Below are 27,189 nucleotides of genomic sequence, written 5' to 3'. Positions count from 1 at the left end.
GGTGCCTCGAGTGATAGATAACTTGAGTGGCTCGTCAGAAAGTCAGATCTATTTATCATGTGATGTATCATTTGGTTTGTGTACCCATGTAATGCACTCACACAGTCTATGTTCTGTACACTCTGTGTATGTTCACATACTTGCAGTCAAGAAGTGTACCAACAGTGTGCTAACAATAAGCCTGTACTCACAGCATGCGTCTGACACTTGTCCTCTGCCAGTCTCCTGTATAACCTCACTGTGTAGCCTCAGAACACATCGGTTGTATTCAAGGCAACAGCGATAGATAATAAATGCTGAGCTTGTCAGGAACAGTCGCATCTAAAGAGAAAAATAACAATAAAATCCGGGGTTCCAGGGCCATGCGAGTGGCAGACAATAGTCACTGTGCTTCCACTATGAAATGATGTATTCACTTTAACAATCGTATCTCTCACATTTCCCAATTGGAGACCTAAAGAAATGTTCTTGGAGTCTCTATATTTCAGCTGAGTGTGTAACCACCTGCTTCTCTCTGTGTTTCAGTGAAGGTTCGCTTGCACTTAGTGACTTCTACAAATGGTTCAGTGATTCTTTACCAAAGTGGTTACAGATGGTGTACAACAACACAGTGGAGATGGTCCAGCGAGCTGTGCAGAAAGATCAGGTATGACAGCCTGGTCACTGTGTTCTGCATGCTTCACTCAATCACCATCACTTCTGTAAAACATTTAAGACACGGCCGCGGGATGGTATAGCATCATGGATGGAGGTTCGTATGGTTTCATGGTTGAGAACTAGGTTTGACCCCCAAACCCAGATGAGGGAGACTTGCTGAGCCCCTAAATGGGTTTAGTGTGGGGTGTACATAGGATAGACCTGACTGCCACCCCCATCCCGACAGGATCTGACTATGTGTCCTGATAGGACCTGACCCTGCATGTCCTGACAGGACCCGACTACAGTAAACTACAGTAAACCCTAGTTTTTACGGACCTCCTTATAATGGATTTTGGTTATAGTGGACAGTTATAGAGCCCCAGTTCCAGCAGCTTCTCAGCCAGTCTGGTGGGGACTATCATGTTAAAGGCTGAAATGAAGTCTATGAACAGCATCCTCATATAGCCCCCCTTCTGGCTGTCAAGGTGAGAGAGAGCAGTGTGCAGAACCTGGGAGACTGCATCGTCCGTGGATCTGTTCGGACGGTATGCTAATTGTAGCGGGTCCATGTTGCGAGGGAGGAAGGCGCAGATGTGTTTCTTGACCAGCCTCTAAAAGCATTTCATGACTACCGAGGTGAGGGTCACGTGACATTCAAACAAGGTAGTCATTCAAACAAGCTGGAGAGCCATTCTTTGGTACAGATACAATGATGGATCTTTTGAAGCAGGCAGGGACCACGGACTTGGCCAGGAAGAGGTTGAATATTGTAGTGAGCACCGGAGCTAACTGCATAGCACAAGACTTAAATACTCACCCAGAGATGCCACCTGGGCCTCCAGCTTTCCTCGTGTTCACACGTGTCAGAGCCCTCCTCACGTCATGCTCGGACAACGAGAGTGTGTGCACATCCCCAGCGATGACCCTCCCTCCAGCCTCGCTAGCCAGCAGGCTGGCGGTGTTGTCGTTAGCCGGCAGACCGAGGGTGATGTTGCCCGTCTCAAAACGAGCGTAGAAGGAGTTCAGGTCATCAGCTAGGGAGGTGCCGGCCCTTCTGGTTGAGGGGGAGCTGCTCCGGTAGTTGGTTATAGTCCGTAGCCCCTGCCACAGGCGTCTGGTGTCCTGCTGCTCCATCTGTGACTCCATCTTGTACCTCCTTTTTGCGTCCTTCACCGCCCTTCGCAGTCGGTAGAACTCTACCTTGTAGACGTCCATATTTCCGGATGCCAGGCCCGAGTTGTAGGCAGCGTTGCGAGCATTCAAGGCAACAGGAACGGACCTGTCCACCCAGGGTTTTTGATTTGGAAAGATGCTAACCCTTACCGTGGGGACGATGTTGTCGGCTATTGTTGCGATGAAGTCCATGACTGCTTCCGCAAACTCCTTGACGTCACTGGAACTTGCTTGGAACATATTCCAGTCGACATCTGTCAGTACATCTTGCAGCATGGCCTCTGACTGTTCTGACCACCGCTTTACGTCCCTTGTCACTGCCGCTTCCTGAGCTATCCTCTGTTTGTACTCCGGCAGCAGGAAAATGGCAGCGTGGTCAGATTTTCCTAAAGGAGGGAGTGGAACGGCCTTGTAGCCCTTCCCAGAACAGTGTATAGCAGTGGTCCAATGTTCTCTCCGCGCTGGTGACACACGTGACACCTATGTTTCCTCCTAATAGCAGCTGTACAACCTTGCAGACTACTACTTGTATGCAATGCCTCTGCCCCACCTTTACATCAATGGGCAGTGTTTCTGTTGTGACCCAGACTGCCGTTCCTCCATCCTCGCCAGCATGGAATCAGCATCTTCTGGGCCTTAGATGAAAACCAAAAGATTACTGCAGCCTTCGGGAATCTGAACCAAAACCAGAAAGTGCCAGAAATGTTACGCTGGTCAGATAGCATCTGTAGAAAGAGCAACAGAGTTAACGTTCCAGTTGCAGAGCCACTGTCATAGGTTCAAGGTTGCCTGTTTATCTCACCACAGATGCTGCCTGACCTGCTGAGTAGTTCCACCATCCTTATTGTTTTATGATTTCGGATTTGTTGCACCTGCAGCTGTTCAATGATTCAATGACACCTTATTTTTGCATGTACCTAGGTACAGTGTAATTCTTTGTTTTTGCATACAATTCAGTAAAATCACACAGCAGACTTTACCTAGGCAGTACACAAAGAGTTGCCATATTTCTGGAGCCGACAACGTTTTAAAAGGTCCTAGTACAGTCTTATCTTTGTGCAGCGGTGAACTGGGCCTGCCACCACAGGCAGCCCGCCACCTCCCTCTTAGCTTTCGGCAGCCCCCCGTCCAGACCCTCTTTATTCTCGGTGCCTCCCCTTTGTCACGGCTGCAACAGTGTTGAGTATATTATTTCTATTTCACTATAGTCTGGTGGAAAAGATGCACAATAACATCCTGCTTAAATCCTCACAAATGCAAATTCATCTTGGAAGAAGGTAGCTCATGTCCCCCTGCGGGGAACAGATTGTCAGTTCCACAGGACACCAGTGGACTTGCACGCTCCGATTTTACTCACTGTACTCACTTTGGCAACAGAGTTGGTTTCAGAAATCAATGGCTCATTAATCAATGTTTAAATCAAAGGAAGACAAAAAAATGCTGTACCAGCGGGACAGGCAGCATCTCTGGAGAGACGGAATGGGCACTGTACTCTTGTCGGAGTGAGGAGGAGAACTTCTTCAAAGTAGACATACCTTGAGGAGATTTTGCAATGTTTAAATCAGTCTGTTTTAGTCAACAACAGCCTGCCATCAGAGGCCGGTCTCTCTACCTGTAGCCAGTTCCACCTTCGACTTTCTTACAGGTGGTCTTGCGTTAAACAGCATTTAAAAAAAGGTTCTCTGTACATCAGGGTAGATCCTGCGATATTCTGCTGATGTGGGAAGGTTTCGTAGCATCCATTTGATTGTTCTTTGGCCACTTGTCAATCATTGTTGTGTAATACATTTGCAGACATTTGTTGCACGTTTTGCCCTTACTCACGTTGCCTTGTAGTGTCGTGGTGGGTGGTTTGTAACTTACATGTATCATTCATACAGCTGCAATGTCTGGGGGAGAAGACTAAGCACAGCACTTCCGCAGTGGATATTGCAACCTGCTACCTCAAGATCAAGCAGACGTGGACACAGTTGAGTTGGCCCGATTCTGAGGAAGCGTTTGTCATCATGGTCAAGCTGACCGAGGTGAGTGTGACTTTGCATGAAATCGCCTGGAGTTTCGTGCACTGCTCATTACCATGCATTTGTTTAAATGCTCCATCTCTCTCAAGTTTCAATTTTCAATTCAATTAAAAAAAAAATTCAATTCAATTTTAAAACTTTATTGGCATGTTAAAAAAACAATGTTATATTGCCAAAGTATAAAACATGACATGCATATTTAAAATACATAAGTATAAATACAAGTATACAGTGCGATCTCTCTCTATTTTTCCCTCTCTCTCTTTCGCTCTCTCTTATTTCCTATGGTCTTTAAAAATGGTTTAATTTAAATACCCTATACTATGCGCCACTGTTGGACCCTGTCCACGATGAATGCAGTGTCACGGGACACGTGTTCCAATCCGTCTTGAAGAAGTGCAACATTAACTCCTCCGAATCTCTGGCCCACAAGAGTTTGAACTGGTGAAGGTGCATTTGGGCTGGTACCGAGAACAATGAAGCGGCAGAAGCATCTCAACGTCTCACAAGCACGCCATCCCCCTACCCAACTACCTGCTTCCTCGTCTACCTCCTGCCCCATCTGTGGCAGAGTTCTGCAGGTCCATCATAATCCATATCAGCCAGCTCAGTACCCACGGAACCAGAGAGGACGCAAGTTGTCCTTGATCCCGAGCGACTGCCTGAGATGGAGTATCCCCTTGGTAACTACTACCGCAGTCTGTAGGTTCTCCATTTCTCCTCCAGTGGTCAGAGCCTAGTCTGGGGAAGTCAATTATCCTCGCCCCAGCATATTGCTACATAGATTCGTACAGCATGGAAAAGGGCCCTTCAGCCCTAATCGTCTGTGCTGACCAAGCTGCCCAATCTAACTCTGTCCCATTTGCTAGCTAATCCTTGAATATCCACATGAACACCGGATTACAAAGTGAACGAGTGCCGATCTGGTGTCGGGATCGTTCAAGTTTTAGAATGAAGCAGAATATAATGTAGTTAAGAAAGTGGATCTTTACAGCTTCTCTGTAAATTATTTTTCTTCTATGGCAGAATATGAAAGGCCAGACTGCTCCAGCCCACCCCTGAGTGATGACGCAAGTTCTCTCAGTCGTGTGGTTGACTCTTGCCCTCTGCAGTGGCCTGGCAAACCATTCAGTTATAGCAAACAGCTTGGCCAAAACAGAATTTAAATGAGACTAAGCAAGGAGCATTGAACCAAGCGCAAAATTTGCTTAAAGTCAAAAGCAAGTGAACTTGATCAGCCTCGCAAAAATCATCTTCGCTGACATCTGGGGATTTGCCAAAACAGAGAGAGAGAGTGTCGCTCAGACAAGCTGAGCAACGATCAGTTAGGAACACAATATCACCTCACCCCTCACCAACCACCTCGGAATATGCCCCATGCTGCAAGCTGACAGACCATCAGGGAGGGTCATCACTGTGACACACGGTCAGGAGGGACGGACTCAATGCTGTCCCATGGCATCACCTGCTGCTTTCCCTCAGCTAATGACTCAGTGCCCCTCCTTGGCACTGAAGGGGATCATCATCACCATCACCAGGAGAGGCTCAGCAATGCTGGTGCAGTGAACATACAAGTGTGGCTAGTACAGGAGGAAGGAGATCTTGCTGGGATTGTACAGAATGTGGAACATTGTGCATTGTGTCATTGGACTCTTCAAGGTGGGATACGGTTGCCTTGGGGTCAGTACTGCAAAGATTCACTCAAATGATTCCTGGGACAATGAGAACCATCGTTGAAACTGAAATGGAAGAAGCAAATACGGATTCCCCCAGCCAGAACGTTTCAAATAAAGGCTGTCGCCTCAGAGTATGGAGTCCTCCATTTATGGTTGAGATTTAAGGTTAATCCATTTAAAGTCACAGTCTAGACCAACAGGGAAAGTGGGCCAAGAAATGGCAGATGGAACATAACTCGGACAAGTGCAAAGTGTTAAGTTAAACAGGGCAGGATTTACACAGTAAATGGCAGGTTTTGGAGATTACTGTAGTAGAACAAAGAGATCAGGGAATATAAGTATATAGTTACCTGACAGCGGTGACACAGGGAGACAGGGTAGTCAAGCAGATGTTTTACCACGCTTGTCGACACCGGTCTTAAATAGATTAATATCCTGTGTGATATGATTACACATATGGCGTTGGTTGGGTCAGGGGTTGAAAGATGTACTCTGGGCATATTCAGGTAAGCTGTGGTTGATTTGGGTTTGAATTTTATACCCAAGTGGATCACCTGGAGATGTTTAGTTGATTGCAGAGTTCCATTCATTTGCTGTCATTTGCAGCTCCTTATATAATGAAGCGTTCCCACACCCGCGTGTGGTGAGACTCACAAAACCTTCGGGTGTGGGATGATAAGTGAAGAACACTAATTATGTCACATAGGTATGGCCAGTGATCATCTCCCACAAGATAGACCCTAACCATCTACTTTTGAAAACTGACGGTGTTTCCATTATAACCATTGAACAAATCGATAACTAGATCAGCCATAAAGATACGGTGGCAACCAGAGCAGGTTAGATACTGAGTATCCTGTGGAGAGTGCCACAAGACGTTTCCACCACCTACAAGTCAGGAGTATGATGGAGCCCTTTCCGCTTGCCTGGATGAGTGCTGTTCCCACACAACTTAAGAAGTTCAACGCCATCCAGGACAAATTGCTAAAGGCGCCATCTACCACCCCAAACGTCAGTCCCTGCAACCCCAGTGTATCAAGGCTGTACTGAGTACCATCTACAAATGCACTGTAGTATTTCACCAGAGTTTCTTCAGTACCAAGCAAACCCATAACCTCTCCTTTGGAAGATAGTGAATTGACACAACCCAAAATGTATTCCTTGTTGCTGGGTGAAAATCCTGAAGCACTCTACTAGCACCAACCTCCATCTCCAATGTACACTCTGAGGAACTCTTTGGTGTGGGTGATACAGTCAAATCTAATAGGGTTCACAAAATAGAGTTGTTGTAATTGTTCTTCTTACTAATTTAAGATGGAAACTAAGATGAATGGTCTGTAAAGGACAATGGAGTGACTCCGTGCCATGTCTGTATAATGTTGCTGACTTTCCATTTACTATATAGAACACAAAGTTGGAGTAAAAGGTTGTCGTTTTGATATAAAAATGAAGATGGAAACTTGCAATATAACATGTGCTTGTCCAAGGCCATGAATGCAGAGATAAGCGATAACTTATTATTGGAGGAGCCTGATTTAGACCCAGCTTTTCCTGTTTTCTGAAAGGTTGTAGAATCTTTCAGTCATGCCATATTCAGACTTAGTAGAAGTGTTTTACTGATGAAAAATGTATAGCTGCACTAACTTTCCTTTGTTTGGAGAGTGGAGCTTGGGGAGCATTGTGTAAAGTTGTGTTCACTTTGCACCAGGTACCCGCCACTCCCATCTGGCGATGTCGATTAAAGATTGGATTGGTTTACTTTTAACCATTTTGTTGTTGTCTGTTTTAAGAAGTGAACTTTAACTTGGGGATTAGCATTAGCCTGGCAGTACTACCCACATCACTTGAAGAATAAAAATGACACCAGCCAGCAAAATGAAGGCTTGGAATTAGAGCCTGTTTCTCGTATGTGTCCCTGCGTATGGTGCTTTATACTCTGTAACCAGTAAACTCTGTAACCACACTCGTGGGTTTTACATAAGAAACAGGAGCAGGAGAAGGCCACTCGGCCCCTCAAGCCTGCCCTCCCATTCAATAATGTGATCTTGGTTCAACTCTTTCCTACCTGAACCCCATCAGCCTATCACGATGATTGGAGTCTAAAATGGAGCGTGTTGGTGATTTGTCCCTGTTGCCTATATGTCCGCATTCCACCTGTCCCACACGCACCCACGTCATCAAGGTTTGGAGAGTGTGGGTGGTGGACTTTGCAGAAGGATGCATCATGCCCGGTACAGAGTACGGGTACCAAGCTCCTTGTATGAGGCGATCTGGGGCAACAGGCTTGGGCACATGCAAAGATTATTCATCCTTTATCAGTCTGTCATGACATAGGATATATTGCCTCAATCTGAGCTCAAACACCATTCCCCATCCTTCAATCCCCACTGAGTACTGGTGAATGGATAAGATTCACCAGTTTGTCTGCAGGTGCGTCTTGAATCATTGCTAATCCTTGTGGACTCCTGTTGCAGGATATGTGCAAGGTTGCATTAATGTACTGTCGACTCATCGAGCAGAGGGCAGAGGAGCTGTCAACCAACAAAGATCATGCCAACCAAAGTGATGTGAGTACTGACTGTAATTCATCCCCATCTGCACCTCTTTAATCTGTATTTCATTAAAAGGTCAAAAGATTTTCATGTCATTAATATTCTGCAACGGTTGACAGTAATCTCTAATGTATTAAGAATTCACATGATTAGAAGGACATTACTATGCAACTGGGGAGTTAATGATATAGAGAATTGGAATACAAACCATTTATTCTCGGGCAAGGGCATTTATATACTGTGAGGTAGTGTGGTGTGTCTGGTTCTTGAATACTCGTCTCAGAAGAGTATTAGGTAGAAAATGTTATGATGTTGGCCAAGTGAAGAAAGAACCGCATATCCTAGTGTGTATCCAATTTGTTATCCAAATGATGCCTGAATTAGGGGGGTATTAGCTCCAGGGAGAGGTTGGACAAACTTGGATAGTTTCCTCTAGAATGCTGGGTGTTGTGGGGAGACCTGATAGAGATATGTAAACTTATGAGAGGCACAGATAGGGTAGACAGTCAGCACCTTTTTCGCCCAGGATGGAAAAAGCAAATACTAGAGGGCAGAACTTTAAGGTGAGAGGGGCAAGTTGAAAGGAGATGTGATGGTTACGTTTTTTTACGCAGAAGATGGTGAGTGGCTGGAACACATGAGGCAGATACAATAGTGGCATTTGAGAGCTGGGCACATGGATATGCAGTGAATGGAGGGATATGGATTATTTGTAGGTAAATTAGAAATGGTCTAGGCATCATGTTCAACACAGACATTGTGGGCTGAAGGGCCTGTTCTTGTGCTGTACTGTTCTGTTTCAGAAGAAAAATCAACCTGGAGTTCCCATCTCACCCAGGTATTACAAGATGGTGGGAGTGGGGGTGGCTGAAATGCCGTATATCTTGGCAGGTATATGAATGTGGATTAGGCACAGGAAGTTGCTATGTGACCCCTTGGGTTTTTCTGCCATTTAATGTTCCATCTGGACCTTTCCCATTTATGTTTCTTAATTTAAAAAAAACCCCATCATATGGACAGTTTGAGATTATCTAATGACTTTCTTTCACAATACTTTCCTAGTCAGACGTGAATGCCGTGAGGTCACTCCAGCTCTGTGTGGTTCTCAATAACATGAGGCATCTCCGGGTGGTCATCTCCCAGCTGCCAGAAGACCTGGACTGGCAAGGCCTGATGGAAGATACAGCCAACATGATTTCAGTGGATCAGATCCAGAACACACTGCACACCCAGCTGAAAAGAGTCAATGGTTCAATCAACAATAAGATCCAGGGTGTGATCCAGACCCTTGCTCAGAAGGTACTGAAGACATTTCAATGATCATCAAGGGGGAATTTAACATGCAACTGTGGTTCTGGGTGGCTGCTTTGACATTGGGTGGGCAGATGAATCAGACATCTAGATACAGGTTCAGCAGAGACCTCCTTGAGGAAAAATCCTGGAATTATTTACTTTATACTTTAGTGATACAGCACCAAAAACAAGCCCTTTGGCCCACCGAGTCCGTGCCGACCAATGATCACTCCGTACACTAGCACAATCTCACATACTAGGGACAATTTACAATTTTATCTCAGCCAATTAACCTACAAACCTGTACGTCTTTGGAGTGTAGGAGAAAACCAAAGAATCCGGAGAAAACTCACGCAGTCTTGGGGAGAAGGTACAAAGTCTGTACAACAGCATCCGTACTCAGGATCAAACCTAGGACTCTGGTGCTGTAAGGCAGCCACTACCACTGCACCACCCCGTTATATACTGCTTGAACCTGGGAACATTTCTTCCTCCACTTACACCTCACTCAATCGTGCTCCTCTACATCAGTTGGAAAACTGCTGAAGCTAAAGAAAATTCTAAACAAGTTAAATTAGGACAGACCCCACTTTTGTCTTTTGCACTTTTGTCCAGTCCAAGACTTCAGTCCTTGATTATTAGAATGTTGTAAGTGTGATGTTGAAAAGTGCAAGCGTTGTTGGTACCAGCCGGGAGAGAGGTGGTGAAGGCTTGTTAATCACAGCTGTTGTCCCCTGGAGAGATGAGTGAGAACGGAGGAGAGAGAAAAAATAAAACATCGCAGCTGCAGGAAATCTGAAACAAAAGAGAATGTTGGCAATGGATCATCAGGAGAGGCAGCATCTGCAGAGAGGAAAGACTAAGTTAATTGTACCGATTAACCTTCCATCAGAACTGGCCGGCTCTGAATCAAATAGGAAAGGGTAGTTATCTGAACCCGTTGAAATCAGCATTGAGGCCGGAGAGAAACAGGGATCTGCAGGTGCTGGTTTACAACAAAAAAGCAAAGTGCTGGAGTAACTCAGTGGATCAGGCAGCATCTCTGAAAGACGTGGATTGGTGCCATTGCAAGTTATGACCCTTCTGCAGACTGTAGTTGGGGGATAAAACTGGAAAAGAGGCAGGGGCAGGACAAAGCCTGGCCAGGGGCAGATGAATACATGTGAGGGGGATTTGATTAGGAGATGGATGAACAGAGATGTAAAGGAGATAAAAGTGTGTCAGATAAGAAAAGAGTTGAAATATAAATCCAAAGGGAGGGATATAGGTGGAAGGGGATGTAGGGTGGAAGGGGGAGGGGAGGGGAGGGAGGTGAAAGTCCTGAGAGCTGTAGCATGCCTCTACTTGCTGTTACCTGAGATCACCTTGTACAGCATTGGAGTAGTGAAGGAGGCTGAAGATCAGGGTAGGAATTGGATGGCGGAGCGATCTTATTGACTCTTATTGACTGTTTTCTGTGATTAGTAATGAAAGGCTGAAAATGGGCACCGAGCAAGAAAAAACTATAAGAAAACTCATAATATGTAAAAAATACCCAGATCATTTTCTTTTGAATTTGCCTATGAACAAACCTGCTCTCCCTGAGCAGTGGAGGTGTCCCCTGGAGTGGCAATTGTATGACTGACAGATTGGGAATGTCACATCCCGAAGTTATGGACTCGTACCATGGAGATAAGACGTATGGATTATACCGACATATAATGCTGGAATACTGGAGTCAGAAACAGTGTAAAAAGTTGTTAAATCCTGTAACGTTAGGGCTTTTCCCCCCGGATGCTGCCTCACCTGCCAGATATTTCCAGCGTTTCTGTTTTTGCAGCTCACACTGTTCTGCCTTTGCAGAGGCTGGAGTGGGCAGGGCCGGCAGGTTCCCCTCTCTGAACTAAAATGCCGAACCATTCCTAAACGTCCCCAGAATCTGCATGGGGCAGGCTGCAGCCATTAAAGTTCTGAGGAAAGTTAGGCTCCATACTGACCTTTTAACTCCTGATGATGGGCCAAGACTAAGTTCCCTGTTCATGCAATGGATAACATTAATGACTGATGCGATTTCATTTATCCTTTGTATGGGGCACACCTAACCCACACTAATGAAGGAGCTGTTCAGAGGTCTATTCATCTAGCAGTAACAGAGCAAAATGAGAAACAAATACTAAACGGCCACAGCTGGAAGTTTTACCAAGTGCAGTCTCACACTGCACTAGCTCGGCAGTCAGCAAACTGGGCACTTCCTGCTGGCCCCAGGGATAGACTCTTCTTCTTCTTATCGAGTCCACACACAAGATTAGAAGTTGTTCAGCCAGAGCTGAACACACTTCTTGGCATCTGCACAATGGTGTCTGTCTTCGCTTCTTGTGCGTCTTGTGCGTGGTGGTGGAAAGATTGGTTGAAACAGGGCCGCGACGTGAACACTCTTTCCTTGACCCCAGGGATTGACTCGAGCTGCTGGTTTGACCTGTGACTTAATGACCCTGCTTTGTTTTTTGTGTTACTTTCCTAATCCTAGAATTGGGATTAGTTAAACTGGGGGATCATTAAAGGCTGAAGGTTCTGACAATACAGATTTAAAAAACATCATCAACTGTAAATCCTTTGTGTTTATCAGCTGCAAGCAGACATAAAGAAACACATCCACAATCTGTCCACATCCTATCATGACGTGCCTTTGGAAAATGTGAGTACTATATTATTAACAGTATAGAAAGTCTTGGCAACAGCAGTTGCTCTCTTTACCTACATATTTATTCACAGGTGATGGTGACTGATCAATGTCAAGGCCCACATGCATGGCTTTGAGAAGGAGGTGGTACGTTGCTGCTTTAAGCCATGCAGTTCCTCTGGGCGCTCGCATGCCGCTGCTGGGGAAGGAGTTTCAGGATTTAGACCCAGCGACATCTTTCCAAGTCAGGAAATTGTGTGACATGTCTGGGGAACCTGCACGCTGATGGGTCTGCTGTGCCTGCTGCCTTTGTCCACCGTGGTGGAGGTCGTTGGCTTGGGAGGTGCTGTGAGACTAGCCTGGATGAGTAGCTTTATGCATGGTACATACTGCAGCCACATCACTGGTGGCAGAGAGAATGGATGTCGAGTGTCTGATAGGGTGTTAATCAAATGGGCTGCTCTGTCCCAGATGGTACTGAAGTCTTAGAGTATTCTGTCACAATTCTGCCTTGTAGAAGGTGGAACTGCCTGTGGAGTCTAGGAGGTGAGTCATTCATAGAAACATAGAAACATAGAAATTAGGTGCAGGAGTAGGCCATTCGGCCCTTCGAGCCTGCACCGCCATTCAATATGATCATGGCTGATTCACCAGAGAATACATAGCCTCTGGTCCACTCCTGTAGCCACTGCACTTCTATGGCTGTCCAAGTTAACTTTCTCGTCAGTGGCATCCCCCCTGATATTGATAGTGAAGGACAATAGTGGTATGGACTATCAAGGTTAGATCTGCTTGTTGTGGGTGGTCATTGCTTGTCATTTGTGAAGTGAATGCCACTTATTAGCAATGAGCAGGATCTAGGCAGGCATTGGCTTCTTTGTGTACTGAAGTTGTTTTGAATGGAATGGGGCTAACCTACCTCCTTTGACATTGGTTGTCTGTGAGATTAATGGAGTGGAAAAGAAGGAAACATTTTGAGAATTAAGAACTTTGAGAGTTGATATACGAGTGAGCAAAAGCTACTGCAGGAGGATTACAGACATATATCCCTATTGCAATGTTTAAGAAACATTTACTATCGCAACATTTAAGAAACATTTAGACAGGTACATGGATAGGATAGGTCCAGAGGGATATGGACCAAATGCAGGCAGGTGGGACTGGTGTAGATGGGACATGTTGGTCCATGTGGGCAGGCGGGGCCGCTGTTTCTATGCTGTAAGACTCTATGATTCCACGTGATCAACGTGGCTGATTGCAACTTCCTCTTCCATTGTTTATCATGTTTGTGTAATCAACCTTTGTACTGCAGATCTATTCCACCTCCAAACTTTTATATATGTCATAAACATATTTGCTTTGTTCCCTTTAGGTGATTGAGCCCTTAATGAAATTTCTGGACAATGAATTTGCATACATGGATAGAAACCTGGTACAAGAGAATTTTCAAAGGTATGTTACAAACTCATTATATTATCAAAAATCATTTTTGTAAATCTGAAATAAACAAATTGCAGGGGATGTACAGATCTGGACAAAGAAAATATTTCTCATGTTTGTGCTGGATCAGTTGTCGAATATATTAAAGACAGATTGGTAGATATTTTTAAGGTAATGCAGTATATGGGCAGTCCAGTAATACATATTACCAACGCTGTTGGTTCAAAGCTTCAGAGGCCTGGAGTCAATCTTAACCTCGAGTGCTGTCTCTGTGGAGTTTGCACATCCTCCCTGTGACTGCATGACTTTCTCTCGGGTGTCCTGGTCTCCTCCAACATTCCAAAGATGTTGGGAGGATAATTGGCCACTGTAAATGCCCCTAGTGTGTAGATGAGTGGTCGAAACGGGGTTGGGGGGGGCAGTTGATAGGAATGTGGGGAGAATAAAATGGGTCAGGGTGAATGTAGAAATGGGTGCTTGATGATCGGTACAGACTGGGTGAGCTGAAGGGCCTGTTTCTGTGCTGTATCTCTCTCTACCACTCGGCTGGGTCAATGTGGGAATGTGGCACTGAATTGAAGAAAATACCAGCCATTATCTTATTGAACAGCAGACCAGGAATGAGGGGCTGAATGGCCTGTCTCTGTTTCTAATGTTAGGCATGTAACTTCTGAAGAAATATCTTCTCCATCTTCAGCTTGGATAAACAGTTGCATCAGAAAACATCAACAAACTGCCTTTGACACATGAGGATATCAGGATCTAGTGCCAGTCAATCCTGGTGAGCAGAAACTTGGCATCAACCCAGACCAGATGTTAGTGCTTCAAGAAACCAGTGCAGATATTTTAAGACAGTTTACGAGTTAAGGGGAGAGGCCATTCACCAGTTCACGGGGTAATCATTGATGTGGTTTCGATGGAGATGATACTGAGTAATAAACTGGCACCAGTCCCACCCAGTGTGTCAGCATTCACCCTGTAGCTGCACTAGATGTGCTTGATATCAGATCATCTTTGTTTCACTGCCATCTTTCATTGTCAAGTCCTATCAAATTGATGGTGGACCTTGTCCTCCCATACGTATCTCTGCGACCGCCTCCAACTATAAAAGGTCACTTATCTTTACCACTCCAGGTCAGCTCTCCAGTGGTTTTTTCTTTCCTTTTGTCTGTACTTTGGCATCTCCTCCCCCAACCTCTCTCCCTCTCCAGCTCTCCCATCACCAATGCTCTTTAAAATGTCTACAATTATATTGACCTGTGTAAAGCTTTTGGATTACCTTCTTGTGATGAGCCTTGGGGTATTTCTTAAGATGCAATAAACCCATGCTCCTGTGCCAGGACTGCAGTGCCAGTACTGAAAGCCACGGGCTCTTACCCACATTACAACCCTTATTAAAGCATAGGATTCTGAGGGGGGGGGGCTAAATGTGGAGGGGGCTGCGGGATGTAGAACCAGGGGGTATTTTAGAGTAAAACGAGGATGGGGAGATATTCCTCTCTGGTGGTTGGAGCCTTGGATTATTTTTGACAGAGATGTTTCAACTCTGGGGGATTCAAGAATCATGGAGGACGGGCAGGAAAATGCAGCTGAGGCCAAGATCTGATCTGCCGTTATGTTATCTGAAAGCAAGTGAAGCTGGAAGGGTAGACTGGCCAGATCCTATTCCAATGACACAGGTAGGGGAGGAGATGAGGACCTACTTAGGAAGTTAGGGAGTCGGTTTAAAAAAAAATAGGACTTCTAAGGTTGTAATTTCAGGATTAGTACCCGTGCCTCATGCTGGTGTGGCAAGAAATAGGAAGACGAGTGCAGTTCAATATGTGGCTAAAGGACTGAGGGAGGTGATCAGATACGTGGATCATTGGGCTCTCTGTCAGAGATGAGGTGACCTGTACAAAACCTGTACACCTGAACTGCAGGGGACAAATATCCTTGCAGGGACGTTTGCCTCTCAAGAGTGGCTGAAGGATGTGAACCAGAGCAGCAGGTCAGCAAGTGGAGGGACTGATGGGAAGGTCGCGGTTTTGACCAGCAAGTCTCAAAGGAAGGGAGAGGCCAACGAACATGTCGAGATCAACGGGGTGAAATGTGTTTATTGAAATGCAAGTAGTCTGTGGGTAAAGCAGATGAACTTGGAGCCTGGATCAGTGCCTGGAACTGTGATGTTGTGGCCATTACAAAGACTTGGATATGAGAAAGACGGGATTGGCAGCGCAATGTTCCAGGCCTTCAGATGTAATCCAGAGAAGTAAAATATGTGGATTACTAATCAATGGAGGATGTCACAGCCGCATTCAGAAAGGATATATTGGAGGGTTCATCCACAAAGGCAATATTAGAACTCGCAAATAAGAAATATGCAATTACTCTGATGGAATTCTATTATCAGCTTCTAATAACCAGCAGGAGATGGAGAAACAGATATTAGTTTAGTTTAGAGATACAGCACGGAAATCGGCCGAGTCCACACCGTACTCTAACACTATCCTACACATACTAGGGCCAATTTCACATTTATACCAAGCCAATTAACCTACAAACCTATACGTCTTTGGAGTGTGGGAGGAAACTGGAGTTTCCTGGAGAAAACCCACGCAGGTCATGGGGAGAACGTACAAACTCCGTACAGGCAGCACAGCTTCCATCACTTTCACAGGCAGCACGTTCTAGACACCCACCTGAGTAAAAGAACATGACCCATTCATCTCCTTTAAACTCCCCTCCCCCCCCCCCCTCCCCCCCCCCCCCCCCCCCCCCAGCCAAAGCTATGTCCTCTAGTCTTTGAAATTTCTGTACAGAGAAGAAGGTTTTGACCATCTACTCTAGGTCTAAGGACAAACTGCACCCCCTCCACATACACCTGGATCTCCTGCCATCAGGCAAGAGATATCGAAGCATGAAAGCCCGGACTACAAGACTGCTAAACAGCTTCCTACCACAGGCTGTGAGGCTGCTAAACAGTCACTCTGTACTCACAGTCACTTGATTCTGCGGCTGGCACGGACACTTTAATAACTGGCACTGGCCACTCAAATCAGCTGCCCCGGACATTTTTATGATTGGTTTATTGTATTTTAACCTTGTGTTTTACCTGCTTTTAACTATTTATTTATAACTGTTCCATCAGGGACTGGATTGTTTTTAGTGTTATTATGTGTGAAACGTTTTAAATTTCATGTGCGATGCTCCGCTATTCCCTGGGAAATGTCTTTTCATTTTGCACTGTACAACTGTTGCTTGCAAGATGACAATAAAGGTTGATTGATTGATTGATTGATATATATCGGGCGGCATGGTGGCCCAGAGTTAGAGTTGCTGTATTACAGCGCCAGAGACCCAGATTCGATCCTGACTACGGGCGTCGTCTGTACGGAGTACTGTATGTACGTTCTCACTGTGACTGCGTGGGTTTTCTCCGGGTGCTGTGGCTTCCTCCCTCACTCCAAAGTCCCACATGTTTATAGGTAAATTGGCTTCTGTAAATTGACCCTAGTGTGTAGTTCTGTTGTACGGGGTGATTGCTGGTCGGTGTGGACTCAGTGGGCCAAAGGGCCTGTTTCAACACACTATATCTAAAGTCTAAAGTTTAATAACCAAGGGAGGGACACACCCTATCTGGTTCCCTCGTATGGTGTGAGGGAGCGTTCTGCTCAAATTATGCACGGTAAATGTGATGGTGATGGTGATGGTGATGATGGTGATAGTGGTGGCTGCACAATCATGGTGTACAGGGAGCAGAGCTCTCAGTCCAGTCTGGCTGGTCATGTACCATGGCGACCTGCAAGCCCTGGAGATCTGGGGGCAGGTCATGATGGAGCATCGAGCTGCGAGCCATTGCCCATGAAGTAGGGTTGGGAGGAGATATTTGAGGACCATGTTCACTCACTCCACAGGGTCCTGGACTGGCAGATAGAGGGCTGGGTTGTGATCTTGCTTACTTTAGCCAACAACCGCCTCTTTTGTCTTGTTGGTGCTAAGATCACCCAGCGATTGATTGTTAGTCTTGTGCCTACACTGGCGACAATTCCCACAATTCTGTTGTCGGCATTCTGCATGGAATAGCAATCTGCTCCTGACGGGGAGCATCTATTTTGGGCGGCGTCTCCCAGTTCCCACTGCTCCCAGCTTGATCCCAAGCGACATCTCTCTGTCCTTTCAGCGCAGACTCCTGCATGATCAGCAGACCTCTGATTGAATCACCCCGAGACAATGGCCGTGGCTTCCATGGAAACGGATGTTGTGGCACAGCCTGAAGCTGCAGCAGAGCGGGCAGGTGAAGCTCGGGCACAGGCGAGGGAGGGATCTCGCCCAAAGCTGCTATTTCCATTCTGCATGTATAATGTAGTTTGGCTCTGACACCTTTCATTTGCAGTGTTAGTCATTAGTAAACAAATGCCTGCCGACAGCAATTAACACTTAATTAGGTTGTCAGTTTATGACTGCTTATTTGAAAGGGTGGTAATTACTGACAGCAGAGGATGAGCTAGAACTTGGAGATTTTGCGGGGTTTAAACAGATTTGCTTCTGCAGCGACCAAGCGCTGTAGCAAGGGATTTGGAGAGAGCTGTGGAAGTGGCCCAGTCCATCACATAAACCAGCTTTACCTTCCTCAACTCCATCTACATTGCAGGCTACCTCAGGAAAGCAGCCAATAAAATCAAGGGTACACAAAAATGCTGGAGAAACTCAGCGGGTGCAGCAGCATCTATGGAGCGAAGGAAATAGGCAACGTTTCGGGCATTACGGTTACACCATACAATTTTGGTCGCCCAATTATAGGAAGGATGTCAACAAAATAGAGAGAGTACAGAGGAGATTTACTAGAATGTTGCCTGGGTTTCAACAACTAAGTTACAGAGATAGGTTGAATAAGTTAGGTCTTTATTCTCTGGAGCGCAGAAGGTTAAGGGGGGACTTGATAGAGGTCTTTAAAATGATGAGAGGGATAGACAGAGTTGATGTGGACAAGCTTTTCCCTTTGAGAATAGGGAAGATTCAAACGAGAGGACATGACTTCAGAATTAAGGGACAGAAGTTTAGGGGTAACATGAGGGGGAACTTCTTTACTCAGAGAGTGGTAGCGGTGTGGAATGAGCTTCCAGTGGAAGTGGTGGAGACAGGTTCGTTGGTATCATTTAAAAATAAATTGGATAGGCATATGGATGAGAAGGGAATGGAGGGTTATGGTATGAGTGCAGGCAGGTGGGACAAAAAGGGAAAAAAAGTTGTTCGGCACGGACTTGTAGGGCCGAGATGGCCTGTTTCCGTGCTGTAATTGTTATATGGTTATATGGTTATCATACCCAGAGTATATGAATAGAGTAAGTAAACTGGGAAACTGAGAAACTAAAACTGAATAGATTAAGTAAACTGAGAAACTAAACGGAAACAAGTTCAAGTGAGTTTATTGTCATGTGTCCCTGTATATGACAATGAAATTCTTGCTTTGCTTCAGCACACAGAAAATAGTAGGTATCTACTACAAAACAGATAAATGTGTCCATATACCATGATATAAATATATACACACATGAATAAATAAACTGATAAAGTGCAAATCGCAGAAAGTGGTTATTAATAATCAGAGTTTTGTCCGAGCCAGGTTTAATAGCCTGATGGTTGTGGGGAAGTAGCTATTCCTGAACCTGGTTGTTGCAGTCTTCAGGCTCCTGTACCTTCTACATGAAGGTAGCAGGGAGATGTGTGTGTGGCCAGGATGGTGTGGGTCTTTGATGATACTCCCAGCCTTTTTGAGGCAGCGACTGCGATGAATCCCCTCGATGGAAGGAGGGTCAGAGCCGATGATGGACTGGGCAGTGTTAACTACTTTTTGTAGTCTTTTCCTCTCCAAGGCGCTCAAATTGCCGAACCAAGCCACGATGCAACCGGTCAGCATGCTCTCTACTGTGCACCTGTAGAAGTTAGAGAGAGTCTTCCTGCAGAAACTAATGCAAGACACAGAAATGGCCAGTTCTGATACAGACAGACTTAAAGAGTGAGCTACCTAAAGCTGGAGAGTTTGAAATCCCTAAGCTTGCATTGAGCCTCCTTGTAAGAGTGCAGGAGGCCGCAAACACAGAGTTCGGAGAGGGATAGAGAATCAAAGTGGCAGCTACCGGCCGCTTAAAGTCACACATGCATTCAAACACAGGTACTCCACAAATCACTTATCCAGTCTGTGTTTGCTTTCCCCAGTGAAGACGAGGCTATAGACGAGGCCATATTGGGAACATTAAATGCAGAACCCCAGATTGAAAGAACCGCAAGTGAAGGACTGTTTGTGACGTTGAGTGTTGGGGAAGGAAGAGGTGAATGGACAAACCAGCATCTCCTGTGGTTGCATATGATGGGAAGTGAGTGGTAGAAACAGAAGAGTGGACAAGGGGGCTGTGAAGGGCGGTGTTGAAATGTTGATGTGATCACTCTGATGTGATGTGATCCCTGGCAACATGTGCCTTCGCTGATGTGTCTGGTGGTGGAATAATGTAGTTGGCAGAAATTGAGCGGGATGATCTATGGAAGGGGGAGGCTAATTGGGTGGAAGGTGAAGGCCAAAAGAACTCTATTCTTGCTCTGTCCACAAGGAAAAGGAGTGGGAGCTGTGGTGCAGAAAACAAATGAAATGTGATCAAGGACTCTGTCCGCAGTAAAGAAGTCCAGGAAGACATGTTTTCTTGATTAGTACGGGTGTCAGAGATTATGGGGAGAAGGCAGGAGAATGGGGTTCGGAGGTAGAGATAGGTCAGTTATAGACAGATTAGACGATGGACAGAATGGCCTAATTCTGTGCCTATCACTTGATCTATGATCTTATGAAAGAAGACATTTCAGAAGGCTCTGTTGTTGAATGTCTCATCAGAATAAATATCACGGAGAACTGGGAGATGAGAATAGAGCCTTCTAGAAGGTAGGAGGGAAGGAAATACAATAACAATTCCTTGAGATGTTTCTACAACTTGTTTAGAGTCCACCAGTGGTAAATTAAATTGATTGGACATGATTTGGAAAGGCACACACCTGTCTATATAAGGTCCCACAGATGACAGCGCATGTCAGAGCAAAAACCAAGCCATGAAAGTGAAGGAATTGTCTGCAGACAACTGGGCCAGGATTGTGTCGAGACACCGATCTGGGGAAGGGTATAAAACAATGTATAAAGCATTGCAGGTCTCGAAGAGCACAGTGGCCTCCGTCATTCTTAAATGGAAGAACTTTGGAAACACCAGGATTCTTCATAGAAACATAGAAATTAGGTGCAGGAGTAGGCCATACAGCCCTTCGAGCCTGCACCGCCATTCAATATGATCATGGCTGATCATCCAACTCAGTATCCCGTACCTGCCTTCTCTCCATACCCCCTGATCCCTTTAGCCACAAGGGCCACATTTAACTCCCTCTTAAATATAGCCAATGAACTGGCCTCAACTACCTTCTGTGGCAGAGAATTCCAGAGATTCACCGCTCTCTGTGTGCTGGCTGCCCGGCCAAACTGAGCAATCGGGGTAGAAGGGCCCTTGTCAGGGAGGTGACTGAGAACCCGATGGCCACTCTGACAGAGCTCCAGAGTTCGTCTGTGGAGATGGGAGAACCTTCCAGAAGGACGGTTCTCTGCAGCACTCCACCAATCAGGCCTTTATGGTAGAGTGGCCAGACGGAAGCCACTCCTCAGTAAAAGGCACATGATAGCCCACTTGGAGTTTGCCAAAAGCACCTAAAGGACTCTCAGTTCATGAGAACCAAGATTCTCTGGTCTGATGAAACCAAGATTGAACTATTTGGCCTGAATGCCAAGCGTCACGTCTGGAGAAAACTAGGCACCGCTCATCACCTGGCCAATACCATAGCTACGGTGAAGCATGGTGGTGGCAGCATCATGCTGCGGGGATGTTTTTCAGCGGCAGGAACTGGGAGACGAGTAAGGATCGAGGGAAAGATGAACGGAGCAAAGAGATTAGCAGAGAGATCCTTGATGAAAACCTGCTCCAGAGCCTTCTGGACCTCAGACTGGGGCGGAGGTTCACCTTCCAACAGGATAACGACCCTAAGCACACAGCCAAGACAACGCAGGAGTGGCTTTGTGGCAAGTCTGTGAATGTCCTTGAGTGGCCCAGCCAGAGCCCGGACTTGAACCCGATCGAACATCTCTGGAGGGACCTGAAAATAGCTGTGCATCAACACTCCCCATCCAACCTGACAGAGCTTGAGAGGATCTGCAGAGAAGAATGGGAGAAATGACCCAAATACCGGTGTGCCAAGCTTGTAGCGTCATACCCAAGAAGACTTGAGGCTGTAATCGCTGCCAAAGGTGCCTCAACAAAGTGCTGAGTAAAGGGTCTGAATACTTATGTAAATGCGATATTTCAGTTATTTCTTTTTAATTACTTTGCAAATATTTCTAAACACCTGTTATCACCTTTTTATTATGGCAACAGTACATGACCCAGTTCCACACTGCACGGTTTAAAAACTTTCATTATTCTCACAGCCTTCTAGGTTTCCTCTGGACCCACATAATTGATGTCATCAACTTGACGTCGTATCAGTGTGGTGTTTCCCAAGCACTTTATTCGAGGCTGAGATACACTTTGCAGGTGAGAATCACTGACGGATTTGTAGCAGGTGTGAGGTTCATTAGGTGTAGGATCAGAATAGGGCCATTCGGCCCATCAAGTGTACTCCGCCATTCAATCATGGCTTGATCTATCTTTCCCTCTCAACCCCATTCTCCTGCCCTCTACCCATAACTCCTGTCACCTGTAAGGAATGGTCTTCTAAGATGCAGGGACCTTTGGGTGAAAAGTGGGTGAAAGGTGCACACAATGTTGCCACCTTTTTATGCTACACATGAATTGAAGGCTTAAACCCACCACGACTGTAAGGAGGAGGCTTGCTCACTGAGTGCATGCAGGGGAAACTCCAGCATGCATAACCATGCATGGGGAAATGGCATTGAATTCTGTGCATAGGCTTGTTTTCCCTCCAGGAAAGGGGATTTTGTAGATGCACACCTTGTATTTTTAAAAGACTCCTCCACTTTTTGTTCTATTTCTGAAGGTATTAACTCACCCCTTTTATAACATTATTATCCTCCGTGTGATGAAGTTCCCTCGTATCCTGAGCGTCCTTACCTTTAACTTGTGCAATTGGAATTCTTCACTCTCTGACGAACACATAGCTCAGATCAGCCTTGTGAGTGCTCATCCATAATGCATCCTTAGCTGCAAATTCTTTCTACTTGTGATGGAGCAAACATAATTGAACCATCCATCATTGTTTTATAGTCATAATGAGCCAGTTTAAGGGCTGGTTTCAGCCGAGTTATTTCCCTGAGTGTCCAACAATTTCAGTAAAATATCTATACCAATCTAATTAAGCAAAATAAATGCATTGTAGTGAGTAATTGACTGGGGTATCATCAAAAATTAGCTTGATCCGTTTGTTAAACATAACCTGGGTTTTTCGCATCTCCCAGACCTTGCTGCTCAGCTGTAGCAGGGATGAAGGAGCGTTCAGTTTTCACACTAGCTAATACAATGGATGCGAGTATCACTGGCCACACCAGTGTTTAGTTCACATCCTGATCGCCACTGGTGCTGACCCAGCTTCATAAACTGCTGCACCCTGTGCATGGTGCATGCCGACACAGTGTGTTCAGTAAGGAATGGAAGAGCTTGTGAACAGCACTTGTGTTCCCCGAGCACATCTGCAGCTATCAATGTGTCCACAGTTGACAGGTTTATAATAAGTTTTTTAATGGGACTGTCGTGTAAAACACTGACACCGTTCCGATGCATTGGGTGTTGGACTGTTATCCTGCTGTGACGGTGGGGTCTGTGAGCCTTGGTTATTGACACCGAGTTGCTTTGTTGCAGTGCCTGCTGCACAGCTTCCACGCTGAGGGAAACGGGCTGCCACTGGACAAACTCCAGACCGCCAGCTTTGAGGTGAGTCACCGAATCGAGTCCCCTGCCTCGATGGCTGTAGGAGACACTGCGCGGATTTCATTCTGGGAAAAACCAAGCTCAGGACGCGACTTTGGATGTGTGTGAGCCCTCTTGTCTCAGGAGAGTGGGAATCCTGCACCAGGCCAGTGGTTTGCAGAGAGAGGACATAATTAGTTACGACACTATGTTTGCTATGGCGGTACCATGCATTCTGTGATGCTGAAAATCAGGGTATCTGTGCGGTCCGTGTTCTTTTGTGGTTTTAGTGGGATGGAGTGGGAGTGGAGCGGGGAGGTGGGCGGGGGGGGGGGGGGGGGGGGGATGGTGGGAAGGAGGCGGGTAGGGTGGGAGGGAGATGGGGTGGGGGGGGGAGTGAGGAGGGGGGAAAGGTGTGGAGGAGCATAAATGGTGACTGAAGTTTTTGGAAAACAATTTAATTTTGGACCTTACCAAGAAATTCACTCATTGAGATCCCTCCCAGCCCCTCTGTCCCTAGAAACATAGAAACATAGAAATTAGGTGCAGGAGTAGGCCATTCGGCCCTTCGAGCCTGCACCGCCATTCAATATGATCATGGCTGATCATCCAACTCAGTATCCCGTACCTGCCTTCTCTCCATACCCCCTGATCCCCTTAGCCACAAGGGCCACATCTAACTCCCTCTAAAATATAGCCAATGAACTGGCCTCAACTACCCTCTGTGGCAGAGAATTCCAGAGATTCACCACTCTCTGTGTGAAAAAAGTTCTTCTCATCTCGGTTTTAAAGGATTTCCCCCTTATCCTTAAGCTGTGACCCCTTGTCCTGGACTTCCCTAACATCGGGAACAATCTTCCTGCATCTAGCCTGTCCAACCCCTTAAGAATTTTGTAAGTTTCTATAAGATCCCCTCTCAATCTCCTAAATTCTAGAGAGTATTTTCCCTTCTCACTCATCACTCTCTCTGGAAACCTTCAATCATTCTACTAATTGTTCTTTTACATTATTTATACTCCCATGTTTCCACTAACGTGCAAGAACACATAACAGAAGGACCATGGACAGGGTGCTCCGTCCTGCAGCCTGGCCTTCATTCAATATGATCACGGCTGATCCAAACAAAGCCTCAACTCCTATGTCAGTTCCCCAAAACCTTCAATCCCTTGAATCCATCAAACAGTTTGCAACCTCTTGTTTAAACCGCTGTGATTCAGCCCTCCACAATCCTCGAGGTGGAGAATTACAGAGATTCATCACCCACTGTGAGAACAACTTCCTACACAGCCTTGTTTTAAATAACCACCTCCTTGTTTATGTCCCATTATTCACTCTCAACATCTGCCTTATCATGCCCACTTGGGATGCTGTTAAGATCACTTCTCATTCTTCTAAACTCCAAAGGACACAAGTTTAATTTTAATTGCCGTCTGGAAATCCAAATCCACCCCTTCTACAGGTTCCACTTTATTGATCCTGCGAGTTACATCATCGGAGATCCCCGCTGACTGCATTGATTGCATGGAGCTTTTCTAAGTGGCTATCTGTTTCTTCCTTGATAATCTGCTCTTGCCAGAAACAGATGTTAAGCTAATCGTCACTGTTTTACACCCATGCTACATCTTGAACAAGGGGATCACATTTGAGGTTTTCCAATCTGCTATTATTTTCCTGAACTCAGTGGCTTTGGATAAAACGCAACCATTGGCTCCATTCTCTCCATTAACTGCTTCCTTTAAAACCATCGGCTGCTGACCACAGGATCCCATCGGTTTGCTCTCCTTAACGTTTCCCAATACCAGGTCTCTCAAAATATGGATTATTACAAGATCTCCCCCCTGTTTGAGACCAAATCGTTGTTTGCAGGTCGCTCCACCATAAGGACTAGTCCAAAGTATTGGTCGAAATTATCCGCCATTTCTACGTTTAATCCCCAGAGCTCTATGTCACTCCGTACTTATTTATTTTTGGGTTTATTAAACTTCCCTTCACTTAGATCCCTCTCTCTGCTCCAACTCCCCCTCCCCCCCCCACATTGCTTTAAAGCTCTGTTTAGATCCTAGTTATATGATTCAACAGGACACTAATCCCAGTATAATAATCCGAGGATTATTGCTTGAGTAATAATGCAAGCTGCTCATAATCCCTCAGCACCATTTATTCCACTGTCCCAAAATTCTTGAGGTGGAAAAGCTCCCCCTTAATCCTTTCCTTGGGCCAACTCTACCTGTTTAACTGGTTGCCTGCTCACTACTGACACTCATGTTTTGCTGGCTGCCACACTTTGCTGTAACCCTTCTTTTATTTCAGGTTCTTGAAGCTCATTTGACTCTGAATGCAGCAAGCACCCATCAGCTGATCCAGAAGTATTGTACAAAGAAAATCCAGCAGCAGGTCTGCAGATTTGAATCTCCTCTAATCCAATACTAACGGATGTGTGACAGTGCGTCAAATATATCAGAGTCTCCCAGTGAAATTAAAGAGGTTGAAATATCAGTTATCGGTACCATTTATAACCAGTAGGGAACATGGAGGTGCATTGTAAAGGGTCCACCTGTGTGATTGTTTCTATGTTTATTGCTGGCATTGGAGATACTCAATTGTCAATGGTCACATCTGTATACATGCAGCTATTCTGATGTTCTAAGGTGCATGAAGGGCATGGAAGAGCGGCACGGTAGTGCAGCCATAGAGTTGCTGCCTCATAGCGCCAGAGACCCGGGTTCGATCCTGACCATGGGTGCTGTCTGTACATTCTCCCCATGACCTGCATGGGTTTTCTCCGGGATCTCCAGTTTCCTCCCACACTCTAAAGACGTACAGGTTTGTTGGTTAATTGGCTTCGGTAAAATTGTAAATTGTCCCTTGAGTGCATAAGATAGTGTTAGTGCACAGGGATCACTGGTCAGTGCAGACTCGGTGGGCTGAAGGGCCTGTTTCTGTGCTATATCTCTAAACTAAACTAAAGTGGGGTTACCAGGAATCAAGGCTCGGCATGAAAGTGGTAAGATGATGCAGGAGTTGGTGAAGGGATTTGGAACCAAGATTTCCAGAGCACGGGATCCAGAGGCCAGTGGGGAGGAGAGGGCGGGAAGTACAAACCAGAGGCCTGGGTGAAAGGAAGGGAGAATGTCAGGGAGTGTTCTTGGGTTACAGAGTCTATAAAGATACGAGATGCCTGTACACTTCCTTCCTTAATATTCCCCACCTTGAGGCGCAGTGGGAATAATGTTCCTCAAACTAATGGTTTTCCCCGTTACATTTGAAGGCTACTGTGGAAACATCCAAGTACGGTGCCGTGACTGTCAAAGTGTTTTACGACAACCAACTCCAAACGCTCCACGTTGAAGTCCTGAATGCCGTCAACCTCATTCCACTGGATTCTAATGGTAAGGCAAATAAAGATGGAGGTTCGGGTTGAGATGAGTTACACTGAGTCTTTTCCTCATTCCCTCCGTAACTTCCCTGTGCAGGTGTCAGCGATCCTTTCGTGGAGGTGACTCTGCAACCTAAGCATGTCTTTCCAATGGTGGAAGGCAAAACCACACAATGCAAGTACAAAGACCTCAACCCTCTCTTTGATGAGACCTTCGAATTCAGGTACAGAGCGAATTCTGACGGTGTTTGTCCCTCATTTATGTCATTGTCACTTTTCTATCTGAACTCCTGGCCGATCCCCTTCTTCGCCATCTCATGCAGACCCTCAGGATTGAGGAACGACTTGCTTCCATTCTGGTTTGCTGGGTCCTGAGGTGGTTAAAGGGGCAGACACTTCCAGAGAGGCAGTTGGTGGCTGATGGGGCAGGCGGATGG

At 45.9% G+C, this 27,189-nt stretch overlaps 1 protein-coding gene across 1 annotated transcript in view; it reads left to right on the top strand.

Annotated features, from left to right (window-relative positions):
* Nucleotides 1-27,189, top strand: part of unc13d (unc-13 homolog D (C. elegans)) — an 81,945-nt gene that overhangs the window by 46,107 nt on the left and 8,649 nt on the right. Inside the window, exons 20-30 of the mRNA XM_055654016.1 lie at nucleotides 526-646; nucleotides 3,693-3,836; nucleotides 7,984-8,076; nucleotides 9,124-9,360; nucleotides 11,960-12,028; nucleotides 13,386-13,465; nucleotides 21,942-22,047; nucleotides 23,329-23,400; nucleotides 25,687-25,770; nucleotides 26,645-26,765; nucleotides 26,850-26,976. Of these exons, the coding sequence (XP_055509991.1) occupies nucleotides 526-646; nucleotides 3,693-3,836; nucleotides 7,984-8,076; nucleotides 9,124-9,360; nucleotides 11,960-12,028; nucleotides 13,386-13,465; nucleotides 21,942-22,047; nucleotides 23,329-23,400; nucleotides 25,687-25,770; nucleotides 26,645-26,765; nucleotides 26,850-26,976 (1,254 nt within the window). The remainder of the gene's footprint in view (nucleotides 1-525; nucleotides 647-3,692; nucleotides 3,837-7,983; nucleotides 8,077-9,123; nucleotides 9,361-11,959; nucleotides 12,029-13,385; nucleotides 13,466-21,941; nucleotides 22,048-23,328; nucleotides 23,401-25,686; nucleotides 25,771-26,644; nucleotides 26,766-26,849; nucleotides 26,977-27,189) is intronic.

The sequence above is a fragment of the Leucoraja erinacea genome, chromosome 23 (assembly GCF_028641065.1).
Source record: "Leucoraja erinacea ecotype New England chromosome 23, Leri_hhj_1, whole genome shotgun sequence".
In the NCBI taxonomy this organism is placed as follows: domain Eukaryota; kingdom Metazoa; phylum Chordata; class Chondrichthyes; order Rajiformes; family Rajidae; genus Leucoraja; species Leucoraja erinaceus.
The sequence above is the reverse complement of the archived record's forward strand: the minus strand, read 5'-3'. Positions and strand labels throughout refer to the sequence as shown.